General features: G+C 38.5%; 1 protein-coding gene across 1 annotated transcript in view; it reads left to right on the top strand.

Annotated features, from left to right (window-relative positions):
* LOC121371220 (protein O-mannosyl-transferase TMTC4-like) overlaps nucleotides 1-17,165 on the top strand; it is a 52,023-nt gene that overhangs the window by 14,832 nt on the left and 20,026 nt on the right. The window contains exons 11-15 of the mRNA XM_041496990.1: nucleotides 2,483-2,761; nucleotides 6,062-6,154; nucleotides 6,628-6,764; nucleotides 15,328-15,540; nucleotides 16,669-16,725. Coding sequence (XP_041352924.1) covers nucleotides 2,483-2,761; nucleotides 6,062-6,154; nucleotides 6,628-6,764; nucleotides 15,328-15,540; nucleotides 16,669-16,725 — 779 coding nt within the window. The remainder of the gene's footprint in view (nucleotides 1-2,482; nucleotides 2,762-6,061; nucleotides 6,155-6,627; nucleotides 6,765-15,327; nucleotides 15,541-16,668; nucleotides 16,726-17,165) is intronic.

Below are 17,165 nucleotides of genomic sequence, written 5' to 3' on the forward strand. Positions count from 1 at the left end.
ATGATAGCATGATAGATATTGCAGTCAATAGAATAGACTTGCATGATAGAGATTGCAGTTAATACAATAGACTTGCATGATAGAATAGACTTGCATGATAGCATGATAGACATTGCAGTTAATTGAATAGACTTGCATGATAGCATGATAGAATAGACTTGCATGATATCATGATAGACATTGCAGTCAATAGAATAGACTTGCATGATAGCATGATAGGCATTGCAGTCAATAGAATAGACTTGCATGATAGACATTGCAGTCAATAGAATAGACTTGCATGATAGCATGATAGACATTGCAGTCAATAGAATATACTTGCATGATAGCATGATAGACATTGCAGTCAATATAATAGTCTTGCATGATAGACATTGCAGTCAATAGAATAGACTTGCATGATAGCATGATAGAATAGACTTGCATGATAGCATGATAGATATTGCAGTCAATAGAATAGACTTGCATGATAGCATGATAGAGACTGCAGTTAATACAATAGACTTGCATGGTAATTGAATGTGTGAGATCATAAATAATGCATGTTCTCACCAACGGGCATATAAGAAATTAATACTGTTGACTCATCAAACACCCAGAATGCTTCATTGCGAATAGATACGCAATCAATTGCTACCAGTTGTGGACATACCTATTTCAGTTACGAAGTGATTCAGTGCTCTTTGAACCCATTTGTCCACATTTGTATGTGGAAGATGGAATTCACTTGGTTGCTCTTTTCAGGAGTTGGTCAATGTGCTCTTTCCCCCTAAGCCACCCACCCAATATTTCCTGGATCTACCCCTGGTGTGTTAGGGGCCGTCCATAATTTTCAACATTTTCACGAGGTACAGACTACACTTTTGATCCCCCCCCCCCCCCCTAAAAGTGTACATCCCCAAATGAAAAATGTTGATCGACATTTTTCATTTTCAAAAAAAATGTACGTTGGCCCCTTAACCCCCCCCCCCCCTCCAGCATACGGTTTGTACGTTCGTTACCTCGTTTCACTTATATTACATGTATTTCTATTTTTAATAACATCACTGTTAATACATGTAGTTCTTCAACGTCACTGAAGAGATTTCTAGAATATTAATAGATAAAATAAAATATAAATGCCTCAGCCTTTGGCTTAGTGAAGGCGGTTTTCTGAATTGCTAGGTCTGTAATAATAATAATGATAGTGATAATAATAATGTTAATGCTAATGATTACTTATTTCCGGTACATATTTTGGGTAGTTTTCTTTAAAATATAGTAAAAAGTAATCACAGATTCTTTTGTCGTAAAGTGTCCACATTGTGGCATGTTCTTAAACGTTATGATTTAAACCACAATTTAGAGGGAACATGACAAATTATATTACAAACCAATGTGTAATGAATGCTAGTTTTAAAAAATCCAAGAATAACCCATGTATCTTGAGTCAGATTTTACTGAAAGAATGTCTAAAGAAAAAAAAGAGTTATGTTTAACGACACCACTAGATCACATTGATTTATTAATTATTGGCTATTGGATGTCAAACATTTGGTAATTTGACATATAGTCTAAAAGAGAGGAAACCCATTACATTTTTCAATTAGTAGCAAGGATAGATATCCTGTATAAAACAAGCAGCTACATTTTCCCATTAGTAGCAAGGAATAATTTATATGTACCATCCTATAGACAGGATAACACATTACACAGCCTTTGATATTTACCAGTTGTGGTGAACAGGCGAGAAATAGCCCAATGGGCTCACCGATGGGAATCAATCCCAAACCGAATGCACATCGAGCGAGCGCTTTACCACTGGGCTATGTCCCGCCCCAATGTCTAAAGAAGTGACAGTCATCTATAATCAAACTGTAATAAAATAATATGACACTTTCAAAAAATTACCAAACTTCTACCAGTCCTTAATTAATACAATATAATAATAATACAATAATATACAGTGAAACCCTTGTAAACCGGATACCTACACAAACCAACTAGAAAGTCTCATTTAAGAAGTATCCTATTTAGAGAGGTTACAGTCTATAATGATTCTTAAAAAGAGACCATAAAAACAATCTAGTTTTGAGGGAATTCCAATTAATTACCCTTCTACACCAGACACCTATACAAACCAAATAGAAATTCTGATTTATGGGGTATTCTACTTAGAGAGGTTACATTCTGTACTGATACTTAATAAGAGACTTTAAAAAACCCATCCAGTTTTGAGGAAATTCCGATTAACTACCCTTCTACACCGGACACCTACACAAACCAAATAGAAATTCTCATTTAAGGGGTGTCCTATTTAGAGAGGTTAGATCTGCACTGATACTTAAAAAGAGACCATAAAAACTATCTAGTTTTGAGGGAATTCCGATTAACAGAGGATCCAGTTTAGAGGAATTACACTGGAATTTTAAACACTTAAAAAAAAAAAAAAAAAATTAATAAAAAAAAGGCACATAAAATTTATTTTTCACTTCCATCCCAGTCAAGCAATTCCTGCTGCCGCTGTGGGTCATCCGCGGCATCAATAAACAACTGCACAGCTTTCTGCATGGTGACCCCTGTCCTTCCCGACGCGAGCGACTGTCTCACAGCACGTCTCACAATCTCTGCGTTATCTTTCATGCCCCGCTCCGTCGCATCTGGATCTGCAGTCACGCTGAACAGACTCTGGTGCAGAACCAACTGACTGTTTCTAGGAAGTTCAGGCAGTATCTGGTTGATGATCTCATTGAAGTGTTCCCTGTGACACAGCTGCTGTTCTGTTTCCTCCGCACTCGATGTCGTGTTATTTTCCATCAATTTGTCATCACCATTACTGTTGTGATTTGAGTCCCGCGATGACTGGCCTTCGTCTCTCGATGTAGACATGATTGAACAATTTGTGAAACAATTACAGTACGAAATTACTGTACTTCTTCAGCTGTATTATACAGTGTGTGTGATTTATAGCTTAGTATAATTCTCTGTCAACTTCACAATCTTCAGATCAGACAGTGTTCTACTTTCGTTTTCAAATGAAATAATATTCTACTTTCATTTTCAAATTATTTTCTACTTTCGTTTTCAAATTATTTTCTACTTTTGTTTTCAAATTATTTTCTACTTTTGTTTTCAAATTAACCAAAGTTGTACCTTTTCTTAAAATAAAATATTATCTGCTTTAGTTTTCAAAAGAAATAATGTTCTGCTTTTGTTTTCAAATTAATCAGTGTTTGACTCCTTTTGTGTCTAAATTAAATAGTATTCTAGTTTAATTTTCAAGCAAAAACTTTTGTCTAATGTCTCTTCTATTTTTGTTTTATGACCAATGTTGTAATTACAATTTTGAAACAAATGTTCTACTTCAGTTATCAAATTAAACACTGTTCCACATTTGTTTTTTAAACTAGAACTTTGTCCCCACTTTTCCTCTCTTTATATCAATGTTTAACTTTATAATATTAAACTAAACAAAGTTGTACTTTCCAGTTTTAAAAACAAGTGTCCTACTTTTTAGTTTTAAAAACAAGTGTTCTACTTTCCAGTTTAGAAACAAGTGTTCTATTTCCTTGTCAGTGAATAACACAATGTTCTCCAAGTTCTTCTTTGTGTAACAATGTCTACACCACACTGTTTTCAACTTCTATGTACTAGTGCTTCTTTCTTCATAGACTGGCACAGTCCACTGATTATTCTTGTAATTTTAATTATTACAGATCACAGACACTGCAATAATGTCTTATTTCCACAGGTCACGTAACCTGTCCTTGTATCCTACAGTGTACAGTATAGTATTACATCTATCACTCTAGTTTCACGTGATATACACACAGTGACACATATACAACACTCCCAATATCCATGGTCCACACAGGAAAACGTTTTTATTTGTTGATTCTGAACTTGAAATAGAGTATGCTGGTACATCTATTTATAGCTATAGCTGTAATTTCTTTTTTTTTAGAACAGCAAAATTCCATGGTGCTATTTTTAGCCCATGAGTCATGGTTCTGTTTTACAGTGTAGACTGGTGATAATATGTCTGTATTGTGTGGTATGTCTGGTGAGCACAGTGAAAAGCTGTCAGGCTATGTAGTACAGAAACAGGTTGTCTTCCTATGTATGTACATTGTATTACAATGTAGACTACTGTAGTTCAGTTACCAGCAGTGATCAGGTACACACAGTGTTACCTGGCTGATACACATTCAGTTGGCTTATTTATACATGTATGTATGTGTATATAAAGAAAGTCAAAAGCCTTCTTTAAAAGTCATATATCCCTCTTTAATTCATATTTTCGCTTGTTCAGGCTTCATCAGGGAAAGCTGTTGACAAAAATAAAAATACGCACATAAAACCACTAGCAAAAGCAGAGTTAAAGCTGTAACTAAAATAATAAATAATATACTTAAGTCTATATACGAAAAGGACCCACAAATAAAGTAACGTAACATAAAAGCTGCAGAACAAACATTAAAAGTATGGTAACACTAGACCTACCATATAACTGAGGTAAAATGTAGTGTGGGTAGGGGGGAATAAAATAACAATTAAGGATAAATAAAACAAATAACAAAACAATAATGAATGCATAAATGGATAAACCAATAGCAAAAACAATCTGAATACATAAAAGGAATTTACGCAGATAATTTACAGGTAATAAAGATGAAAAGTTACTTGAGTATATGTGTAAAATAATTTTAATAAAACCTTACTAATATTAGGCCTAAATATAACGTAACTTTAGATAAAAATAATTACTAAGCTAGCTCAGCTAATAATAATATATATTTATTAAAATTTAATAAAATAATCTTAAAGCATTAAAAGAAACTTACTTTAAAACTAAGCTAAAAGAAGTCGAACCTTACTGCATGAAAACATGAATTGAATAAATGAAATAAACCTAATGCGAGATAAACAACCACTCTAATACCCCCTTCACATACACGGATTTTTCTTACGAGTCCTTACGGATCGCCAACTCGTAGTCAATCGCAAGCATCCATAAATAACTCGCTGGTATCCGTAAATATCTCGTCATAACTCGCAACAACTCGCAGACACTCTTAAGGATCCGTGAAAGGAGAGGCAATTTTTTTGACATGTCAAAAATCTTCTTAAGATTGTCCATGGATTGATTTTTCCGTAAATAACTCGTAACAATCCGTAAGTATTGTAAACCGCTCGCAACAACACGTAACCATCCGTAAACTGCTCGCAAGAATCCGTAAATGACTCGTAACAATTTTTTGTACGATTTGTTACGGTTAGTTTATGATTTATTTACGGATTATTACGAGTGCTTACGTGTTCTTTACGATTTCATTCGGGTCATGTTACGATGGCTTTACGGATTGTTACGAGTTATTACGAGCACTTTACATGTAGTTACGAGTACTTTACGAATAGATACGTATACTTTACGTATTCTTACGTATTGTTTACGATTTGGGAAAAGGTATAAAAGCTGCAAAATCGAACACTTCATTTTCAGTTGTTATCAAGAAGTCATAGAAGTCACATCAGTAGTATCAGGGCCTGTATAGCCCCATGACCTTGATGACCTTGATGACGTCACGTGACCTCGTCCTGTATAGCCCCATGACCTACTTTCTGTGACCTTGATGACGTCACGTGACCTCGTCCTGTATAGCCCCATGACCTACTTTCCGTGGCCCTGACCTACTTAGACTGGTCTACTGTACCGTGTGCAACGTCCTACTGACCCGGCCCTGACCTACTTAGACTGGCCCCTGACCTACTTAGACTGACACGAAAGAGTATAAAAAGGCTAGATACGGTTTCATTATCATTCGCTCGCCGAAAACAATAAGATCTACGTTCAATCCAGAGATGGCCTGTTCCACAAGTGATGAAGCGAGAGGTCGTCTAGAACTTGGAACTAACGTCTACGTGGTGGCCAAGTTATGGAAAGGGGACACTGCTATTCACATAAGGAAATTTGACAGTGACAAGGGGAAAACCTTCCCCACCAAGCGAGGTATTGTCCTTAGTCTTAAACAGTGGATCGAACTGTCTGGATGTAAAAGCCAAATTGACGAAACGATTTCAGCATTAAACCAGAGGAAAGACGAAAAATTGTTCAGACACCTTGGTGCCAACGTCCAAGTCAGCGTCGACAAGAACTTTGCTGGGGTGGACCTGCGTCAGTGGTGGTGGTGTGAAGAAACTAAATCCGTGAAACCTTCGAAGAAGGGAATATTCCTTTCTCTACAACAATGGGAGAAACTGAAAGGCTGTTTCACAGTCATGTGTGACTTTGTACCAGAGCTGAACTCGATTGTGCCCTGCGCCATGCAAGACGACCATCAAAACCAGATGGGATTTCTTCAGTGTAACTTCTGCAACCCTAACGAGTGTCACCAGTGGTGAACGAGTTTTGTTTTGGACGAAGGTATAAAAGAATGGATTTATGGTTTACACTTCATTTGCTTTGTGACTGTGCTAGAGAACAGACGTGTTTTATGATTCTGACATTCTTGTGGCTTGTTGCACTCTATCTGGAACGAAGAAGATGGCATCGGGATATTCGATCAGTCTTAATAGCAACAGTAGCGACGAGGACGACGTCTTGGTCTGCAAATGTTCAGAAAGACATACAATCAAATGTGTGACTAGCAAACCAGAAGAACATTTCATGGATCAAGCGGATGCTGCCTGTGACACTATGGATGAAGATGGTGAAATCAAAGAAGCCGTGGATCAAACAGATGCCGCCCGTGGCACAGACGCTGCCTGGGATGAAGAAGACTGCTGTTCGAGACGTTACGTGTTCTGTCATCGTCCCGAAATGAGACATTTCTATGCCCGGATGCTGACGTATGCTCGGTGGCCCATACAATTACGTCAAAAACCAAAAGAACTTGCCAAGGCCGGTTTCTACTACACGGGAGACCACGATGCCGTCGTCTGTTACTGTTGCGGACTTCGCGCCTACCGATGGAAGAAAACAGACGACCCAGTGATGGAACATTACAGACTCTCTCCAAGATGTCCTTATGTGAACAACCTGTTCATACATTAAATGTTTTAGACACTTGTGTGCTATGTTTTCATGTTGTATGTTGTGAATAAAACCGTGAATAACAGGTTTTGCTTTCTTATTTATGTCCTGGGTCCATGAGTGTGTCTCTGGACGTGTCCCTATGGTAGTAACACTGGTAAAGGGTAATATTTTGGTAACGATTATTTTGGGGAGCTCGCACAATGAGATTTGTGCTTGGGAGGAGGGACACTGGTCATACGTATCACACACACATTCAAACATTCCTGTACCATATCTTTATGCGTCATAAGGTATATAAGTAAAATAGTTTTGGAAAACTCGTCATTTGAGGTAGAACTTTCAGAGGAGCAACATGTCAGACCAGTACAAGTTATATGTACCCGACGTGGATAAGTGGACCCGTTTCTATAAACTGCAGGCAGAAGGTAAACTTCAACCTCACTTCGAAATTCAATGTGGTGGGGAAAGTCAGATCATGTACAGTGTGGATCGATGTCTAGAACTCTACGATCCCACGTGGAAAAAAGAAAAAGAGGAACAAAACAAGTCCCCGACACCCAAAGTCGTCATGGTCTCCCCAACACAACAAGTGGTAGAGCAAGCCAAGGCCGAGCAGAAACGGAAACAACAACAACAACAACAAAGTGGTACGGGTTGGAAAGCCCCGAAACGGCAGAAGCATTTCTGAGAAGGCTATAAAAGGGGGCATGGCAGTTTCAACATCGTCAGTTCACGTCGAACACTTCAACAATCAACATCATGAATCAGTGTCGCATTTGTGAAAAAAAATATGTTTGGACCCACGACCTAACTCGGCACGTACGAAATAAACATGGACTCTTGGAATCTGAAAATAAGCCTTCCCAGCAGCAGCAGCAGCAGCAGCAGCAGCAGCAGCAGCAGCAGCAGCAGCCTTCCCAGCAGCAGCAGAAGCAGCAGCAGCAGCAGCAGCAGCAGCAACAGCAGCAGCAGCAGCAGCCTTTCCAGCAGCAGCAGCAGCAGCAGCCTTCCCAGCAGCAGCAGCAGCAGCAGCAGCAGCAGCAGCCCCTAAGATTGTTACATCCGTTCACCATGATCGTGTCGGGACCCACGTCGTGTGGAAAGACAGTTTTGTTGTACAAATTGTTGAGAGATGGTAAAATCCAGCCGCCTCCTCAGCGCATCATCTGGCTCTACAAATGATGGCAACCCCTCTATGATACGATCAAAATGGTTGCTCAAGTGAAATTTGTTCAAGGCATACCCGAGAATTTGGAAAAGGATCGTTATTTGGATCCCAGAGTCAGAAATCTCATCGTGTTGGACGACTTGATGTCTACAGCTGGAAAAGACCCTCGCATCACCGACCTATTCACAGAAGGAAGTCACCACAGAAACCTCTCTGTGATTGCCATCAACCAGAACTTGTATCACAGCAAGGACCCGACACAGAGAAGAAACTGCCATTATCTAGCGCTGTTCAACAACCCCATCGACAAGCAGCAAGTCCTAACCTTGGCACAGCAGATGTATCCTGGAAATACTCGTCATTTCATGCATCAGTTTGAGGAAGCTACCCACAGGCCCTACGGATATCTCTTGGTGGACTTGAAACCGACCACGCCCGAACATTGGCGTCTTCGGCCTAATGGTTTAGAGACGGGGCCGTCCGAATGGTATAAAAGCACGAACGTAACGGCGAATGTCTCAGAAGAGTTGCAGCCACCGACGAAGAAAGAGCTCTACATGCAAATCATGCAAAGAAACGCATTCAAGAGAAAACTACCAGGCATACCCGCCTACGAAAGTGACGACGAAGAAGATGATGAGGTAGAACCCTATCTGAAAAAAGTCAAGAGAATGCAGTCTTGAGATACGTGTGGTCTGGTCTTTAAAGACGGAAGCGACTTGCAGCGACACGTGAAAACGTGCGAAAAGGGCAATGAAAAAGAAGAAGAGCCGTCGCCCGACCTGGAAAACGAAGGCATTCGTCTCATGGTGGAACGTGTATTCGACATCAATCGTGACTATCTCCAAAGCAAGAGGAAACGCTACGAAGAAAAAAACATGTCCCAAGATGCCATTGAAAGAAACATGAAGACATTGCAATGGAAGTTATTTAAAGACACGTACTCTCGCTTCCTGACCTATATGCATTACTTTGACAAAGGTCCCAACACCAGAAAATTTTTACAGTTTGTGAATCCAGACAAAGATGTGAGACCACAGATTCGTTCTAAATTAAATCAGTATCGTTCATGGATCGGCGAATATTTGGATGAACAAGACGACGACGATACCGACGATGAGGAGGACGACGATGATGAAGAGAAATGAACACTCATATTATTCACATGTCGCCCTTAAGGCCTCTCGATGTAACCCAGTGTGTGTCCATTTTATATATGTGTCAGTGATTTGTAATTTAGAAATAAATGAAAAACCAAAACATTGCGTTTGTTTTTTGTGTTTTTTACTCTATGACTAGATTTGTGATTGGATATTACTACCGCTACTTTATAGTAGCAAGAGCTGTGTGTACAAGACAGAACATACCACGATCTTTGATATACCAGACATAATACACTAGTTGGCTATAGCTTAATGGGCCACCGACGGGGATCGATCCTAGATCGACCACTGTATTTACCTATTTGATAATTAAATAAGCCCTGTAAAAAGGCTTGTACTCTAGGGAAATACTTGTGTTTAAAATGCAGCTAAAAGATCATAGTTTAGGTCGGAGCGTTCAGTTGCAGTCACGCGTTCTTTCTTCAAAGCAATGGGCTGGGGATGTTTCTCACACACACACACACACACACACACACACACACACACACACACACACATTCCTTTCTTCCCTTAACAAACATTCCTTTCTTCTCCTTAACAAATATTCCTTTCTTCTCCTTAACACATATGCCTTTCTTCTTAACAAACATTCCTTTCTTCGAGACAAATATGTCTTTCTTTTCCTATGGCTAAAACAAAATAAAATATTTGTGTTCAATTAATCTTTATTTTACGAGGAAGGAAATGTTTTATTTACTCAATATATTTTATTTATGGACATTTTATTTATATACGGACATACGGACCACGCAGATTTTGAGAGAAAACCCGCTGTCGCCACTGCATGGGCTACTCTTCCGATTAGCAGCAAGGGATCTTTTAGTTGCGCTTCCCACAGACAGGATAGTACATACCGTTGTCCAGTTGTGGAGCACTGGCTGGATATAGCCCAATGGGCCCACCGACGGGGATCGATCCCAGACCTACCGCACATCAAGGGAACACTGAGCTACGTCCCGTCCCCACAGGGTTATTAGAGGATGCTTGTATTGGGTTCTGCTTGAACATAATAAATAAATAAACAAATAAATAAATAAATAAAATAAAAACAAACTATAAATTATTATTTTGGTTTAAAAAATAATAGAAAAATATAATTTCCCCACATGAGATACGAACGACGTACCCTCAGCGCTGGACGCGAAGTCGTTCGCACTTGACTACTAAAAGCATGTTAACAACATCTGTCATTTAAACCGTTATATGTGCGAGCGGCGAAGCGCGGAATGAAGTGACGAAATAGGTTAGTTCATAATAATCTTGTGAATGCGCTATCAGATAGCGTAGAACGAGAATTCTATTTTACACCATTTAAATCATTTCTTATTTCACGTCTTTAAGAATGTAACTTCTAGTTCAGTATTGCCACCAACAATAAAGTAGGATACCACCGCTTCCCGGATGTAAACAGTGATAACCATTCATCATTCAGTGCGCTAAAATTAAACACACTACCTCGCGTCGGGCCGAGTCCTTAGATGTGGTAGGTTAACGACACCACTAGAGCACCTTGATTTATGAATCATTGCCTATTGGATGTGAAACATACTTCTGGACAGTTTTAGAGAGGAAACCCCCCTGCACTTTCCCATTAGTAGCAAGGAATCCCACAGACAGGATAGCACGGGCGTTGCTAAGTACGACGGATCGGGGTCGGGCTAAGTAGGTCAGGGGCCGGTCTAAGTAGGTCAGGGGCCGGGTCAGTAGGACGTTGCATGCGGCACAGTAGGCCGTGACGTCATCAAGGTCAGTCTAAGTAGGTCGGGGCCAGTAGGACGTTGCACACGGTACAGTAGTCCGTGACGTCATCAAGGTCAAGGTCACGGAAAGTAGGTCATGGCACTATACAGGACGAGGTCACGTGACGTCATCAAGGTCAAGGTCACGGAAAGTAGGTCATGGCCCTATACAGGCCCTGATACTACTCACATCTCTGCATATCTACTCTACAATATCTACAAGCATGGCTCCAAATAAGAAGGCAGTCAACAAGAAGTCTCCTGCTCTTCGAATGATGATACATTGAGATTTGCAGGATTTATATATTTTTTGGCAAAAAATCGTAAGGACTCTTAAATACTCGTAACTAACTCGTAACTATTCGTAACAACACGTAAACAGGTCGTAACTAACACGTAAAAGCTTCGATGAATAGTAACTAATCCGTAAAAAGCTCGTAAAATGCCCGTAAGTTGCTCATAGTTATCCGTGACAACTCGTAACAAATCGTGGAATTTTGCCGTAAATACATCGTAATAACTCGTAATAATCCGTAATAAACCGTAAATAGCTCGTAACAACTCTTAAATCGGTTGTAAAAGTGGCCAAATCGTAAGGATCCGTGAATTTGTGCGATCCGTAAGGACTCGTAAGAAAAATCCGTGTATGTGAAGGGGGCATAAAACAAACTATGAAGCTGAGAATGTAGGAGTGAGTACAACTCCAGTACAAACTGCAGAGTAAACTGCTGGTAAGAGATCAAACATCTTGTAAAACTAACAAACGTCATATAATAGTGATACAAAAGGGTGGTGGATATGGTGGGTGGGTGAATACTTAGTATGAGTGAATTAATTAACAAATATAAATGAATGAATGAGTGAATAAATCAGAACAAAATAAATGAAATAAATAAAATAAAGCTAATTAAATGAATGAATGAGGTGGGGGGGGTGGGAACTGTAATGATAATAAAAATCACTTTAAAACAAACAGTAAATTACTCATCCAGAATGTCTCTTTTTTAAGTAGAAGTGTTTCATTGTCAACTGAGTCAATAGTGCAGATATGTAGAAATGTTAGATTAGGATCTTTCAGATGGGTAACAGTTATTCACGTGTTGCAGGGTTTCTGCCAGAGGGTAAAATGGGTATGGCGCCATACCCAAGAATGTTTACAATTTTTTTTTTTTAAGTTAAACTTTAAAAAAAAAAAATTAAACTTATCTTTACTGTATGATTTTCGCAACCCTAACCCTAAAGTTAACCCATTTTCTTTCTGGGGGAGGCCCAGTTGACCGCAGTTGCATTCAATTCCATAGCACCATACCCAAAAATGTCTTTCTGGCAGAAAGACTGGTTTGGGATATGGTACATTTTATTATTTTCTTGAGATTACAATCTGATTTATGGTTTGCCCACCTTGCTTTTAGATTCTTTGTGGAGCCAACATACCAGCTGGTATCAGGGTGGATAGTGCACCGTATGAGATAGATAACATTTGGGGTTTTGCAGGAAAGATTTTGCCTAATCTTCCATATTCTTTTATCCCAAGGAGCCTGCAGTGAAGTAGTTTTCACAGAATGTGCACACGTGTCACATCTCTTTGCACAACATTTAAAATACCAATTTTTTTTGTAACGGGCCATGCTGAATAAAACGTTTGGGAATGCTTGGTTTATACATTTCGGCCAGGTTCCGTCGGCATCTGTCTGCAGAAATGATAGTTTTTCTTGGGAATATTACTTTGTTCTTAGGATTTAGGTAAAGTATGGACATGTTTTTTCTGATGATTTCTGATTTGGATGGAACTCTCGGATCGTATGTAGTAATCCACGCTATTTAATTTTTTTCTTTGTTCTTGGTTTTGTAAGTAGCTCTTTTCTGTTTGTGTTAATGTTATTATTAATGTGTTAATTTGTTATTAATGTGTGGTGGGTGAAGCAGCTTACGCATGGGGAAAAAGTATAAATTGGTTATCGCTTAGTTGGTCCTGCGCGACGGCATACAATATTTTCTGTTTTCGTCTAGTTTGTGCTAACCATTCCAATCTGGGGAAACATTTCCGGATGATACCCACTGCTGACTGGGGCAGCCTCCGAAGAACCTTTCGAAACTAACCACTTGCACAATGTACGAAATTTTCCACAGCACTTGTTTGGCACCCTCTTTTGCCATTGGTTAATTCCTCACTCGTTTTTTGAACGCACCAACCATGTTGCAGTGTGGTGCACACACATCCTAGTTGCGCGCAATTCCAATCACTTTTTGAATTGGCTAGCTCACTGTTAAACATATCTCTCTGCTGAGAAATTTTTATACCCACCCACCACACACCATGTTTACTTAAGTAGTAGTATAATAGTTTAGTTTAGTTATGGAGTACCATAGTAGTATATTGAAGTATTATGTAATAGGCATCCTCGTCACCTCTACATGTAACTAACATGTATTAATAAATAAAATTCTATGGTATACTTGTCACCCAAAACCAAACTTGTTTGTTGTTAATTAAAATATATATACCACCAGGAAATATTAATACCTCTCTTTAATTCTGTAACAGCCTTGGAATAATCCCAAACGGCCATTACAAAATACTTGGCATATTCTTCAATGCTTTTCTCTGAAGTCTATGTCTCACTGCATAGCATGCACAGACATGTACCTACTCCCACTATAAGGCCTTTGAATACTGTGGCTGAATGACAGCTTGTGGGGGGGGGGGGGGGGGGTAGATATGAATGGCAGCTTTTTGAATGTACATCAGTGATGATATATATGTGTGTGTGTGTGTGTGTGTGTGTCCCAACCACCTTTTGGAACCTTACTACACCCATACTAAAGCCAGATTAACCAGTAATAATTCATTTTAACTTATTTTTGTGGTTATATCCAATTAAGGTTCAAGCAAGCTGTCCTGGGCACATATTTCAGCTGTTTGGGCTGTCTGTCCAAGACAGTGGGTTAGTTGTTAGTTGATTAGTGGTTAGTGAGAGAGAAGAGGGTGTAGTGGCATTACACCTGTCCATTGAGCCCTTAGGAACTCACAATGATTGGAGCTGGTACCAGGCTGCGAACCCTGTACCTACCAGCCTGTAGTCCAATGGCTTAACCACTGCACCACCAAGGCCAGTTTTATATACAGGAAAACTGTTCAAAATAAAATTATCTTATTTGATTACTGGTGATGTAGTGGTTTAACCATTGGACTTAATTAAGGTTAGTAGGTGTACTTTTTACATATAATATGAGAGAGGAAACCTGCTACATTTTTCCATTAGCAGCAAGTGATCTTTTATATGCGCCATCCCACAGAGAGAACAGCACTTACCGCAGCCTTTGATCTACCAGTCATGCTGCACTGGCTGGAACGAGAAATAACCCAATGGTCCCATCGACGGGGATCGATCTTATGTTTCCTGTTTTTAAGGGTGCTAATAATTGTTTGATGTTTTTGGGGTGCTAATTATTTGATGTTTTTCAGGGTGCTAATTGTGTGATGCCTTTCAGGGTGCTAATTGTTTCATGTTTTTCAGGGTGCTAATTGTTCCATGTTTTTCAGGGTGCTAATTGTGATGTTTTTCAGGGTGCTAATTGTGTCAATGACGTTACTGGTTGTGCCATTTTTCAGGGTGCTAATTGTGTGACGTTTGTCAGGATGCTAATTGTTCCATGTTTTTCAGGGTGCTAATTGTGATGTTTTTCAGGGTGCTAATTGTGTCAATGACGTTACTGGTTGTGCCATTTTTCAGGGTGCTAATTGTGTGACGTTTGTCAGGATGCTAATTGTTCCATGTTTTTCAGGGTGCTAATTGTATCGATGACGTTACTGGTTGTGCCGTTTTTTAGGGTGCCAATTGTGCTGCTAATTGTTCCATGTTTTTCAGGGTGCTAATTGTATCGATGACGTTACTGGTTGTGCCGTTTTTTAGGGTGCCAATTGTGTCGATGATGTTTGTCAGGGTACTAATTGTTCAATGTTTTTCAGGGTGCTAATTGTGTGATGTTTTTTAGGGTGCTAATTGTGATGTTTTTCAGGGTGCTAATTGTGTGATGTTTGTCAGGGTACTAATTGTTCAATGTTTTTCAGGGTGTTAATTGTGTGATGTTTTTTAGGGTGCTAATTGTGTGATGTTTTATAGGGTGCTAATTGTGTGATGTTTGTCAGGGTGCTAATTGTTCAATGTTTTTCAGGGTGCTAATTGTGTGATGTTTTTCAGGGTGCTTATTGTATGATGTTTTTCAGGGTACTAATTGTGTAATGTTTGTCAGGGTGCTAATTTTTCTATGTTTTTCAGGGTGCTGATAGTGTCGATGGCGTTACTGGTTGTGCCGTTCCTCCCTGCGTCCAACGTCTTCTTCAGGGTCGGGTTTGTGGTGGCCGAGAGAATCCTCTACCTGTCGAGCGCCGGGTTCTGTATGCTCGTCACACTCGGAGCCAAACAGCTTTCTTCCAAACCACACTTCAGACAGGTAGATATTTTAAAAACACAGTCATTTGTATCCCATCTATCCATCTATCCTACTCATTCATTTATATTTCATACATCTATATGTCCATACATCTGTCTGTCCATCAATCCATCCATAAATTCACACATGTGACCTGTGTGTTCTATCTGTCCCATCCATCCATCCATCCATCCATCCATCCACCAATCCATCCATTTATATTATTCATCCACCCATCCATCCATCCATCCATTCCATCCATCCATCCATCCATCCATCCATCCAATCCACCAATCCATCCATCCATCCTTCTATCCACACATCTGACCCATCTGTTTCATCCATCCATCCATGATTTTTAAATATCCTATAAATGTTTAATACACCGGTACTATAAACTGATTTTGATATTCTATCATTTATGTTGTGATGTTTAAGATGTTTAACTGTGATGTTGTTTAATATCCTATACAGTTAATATCTTTAATATTAACTTATGTTTTAATATTCTTTAAATTCTGATTTTTATACATGTATTATATAAACAGATGTTTCTTTATAATATTCTATAATTAAATTTCCATTACATTCATTACAAGTAAGGACATCCCATTGGTCCAGACATAACAACGATGAACATAAAAATTATGTTGTCAGGGAATGTCATATCTAATGACATCATTTTATATGGGCAAGTTGTGTTATTAAGCATTATTGTTTATGGACCAAAAATAATTACAAATAAAGTATGAAGTTTTAGTGTTATTATCAGCAAGTATCATTCAAATTTAATTATAAGTATTCTCTGTTATTTCTTTTACATTCATCTGGATACATACAACCAAAATAATTGTCTGCAAACTTAAGTGAGAATGGCTTCGCCAATTCACACAGTTTGCAGATGATGCTTTTTTTCATACTCTGATGAACGTAAAAGAAATAACAGACAATCCTTAAAAAAACTGGTAGTCTTTAATATTCTGTAAACTGTGGTGTTTAATATTCTATAAACTGTGATGTATAATATTCTATGAACTGTGACATATAATATTCTATGAACTGTGATGTATAATATTCTATAAACTGTGACGTATAATATTCTATAAACTGTGATGTATAATATTCTGTAAACCGTGATGTTGTTTTTAGATTGTTCAAACTGGTTTTGTCTTCATCACTGTGATGTTTGTGATTCGCTCTGTTCAGGTGAGTGTTGTACTAGTTACTAGTTATGTTTTTCCATATGACAGTATCGAAACTCGCCCCTAAATGTAAGATTTTACTTTAAAATTTGTTTCTAAAAATATATGGAAGAAAGGTTACAGTTTGTTTTGTTTAACAACACCACTAGAGCACATTGATTTATTTATCATCGGCTGTTGGATGTCAATATATTGAAGAAAAGACAAAACCAAAAAAACATGAAAACAAAAACAAAAGTTATACAGTGAAATACAGTGAAACCCCTCAGACACTCTAGAATCCCATCATTAAACGTTTTAAAACTTTTTAAAAACTTTAATATTGTCATCTTCTGTGAAAATGGTTTTGGGGAAAATTGCATTGGTTACAATGCATGTACAAGTTGATAATTTATAATATGTTGAGTAGTATATTGAGTATTTTATGTATTTGTTCAGTATCTT

This window comes from Gigantopelta aegis, chromosome 1, assembly GCF_016097555.1.
Source record: "Gigantopelta aegis isolate Gae_Host chromosome 1, Gae_host_genome, whole genome shotgun sequence".
Taxonomy (NCBI): domain Eukaryota; kingdom Metazoa; phylum Mollusca; class Gastropoda; order Neomphalida; family Peltospiridae; genus Gigantopelta; species Gigantopelta aegis.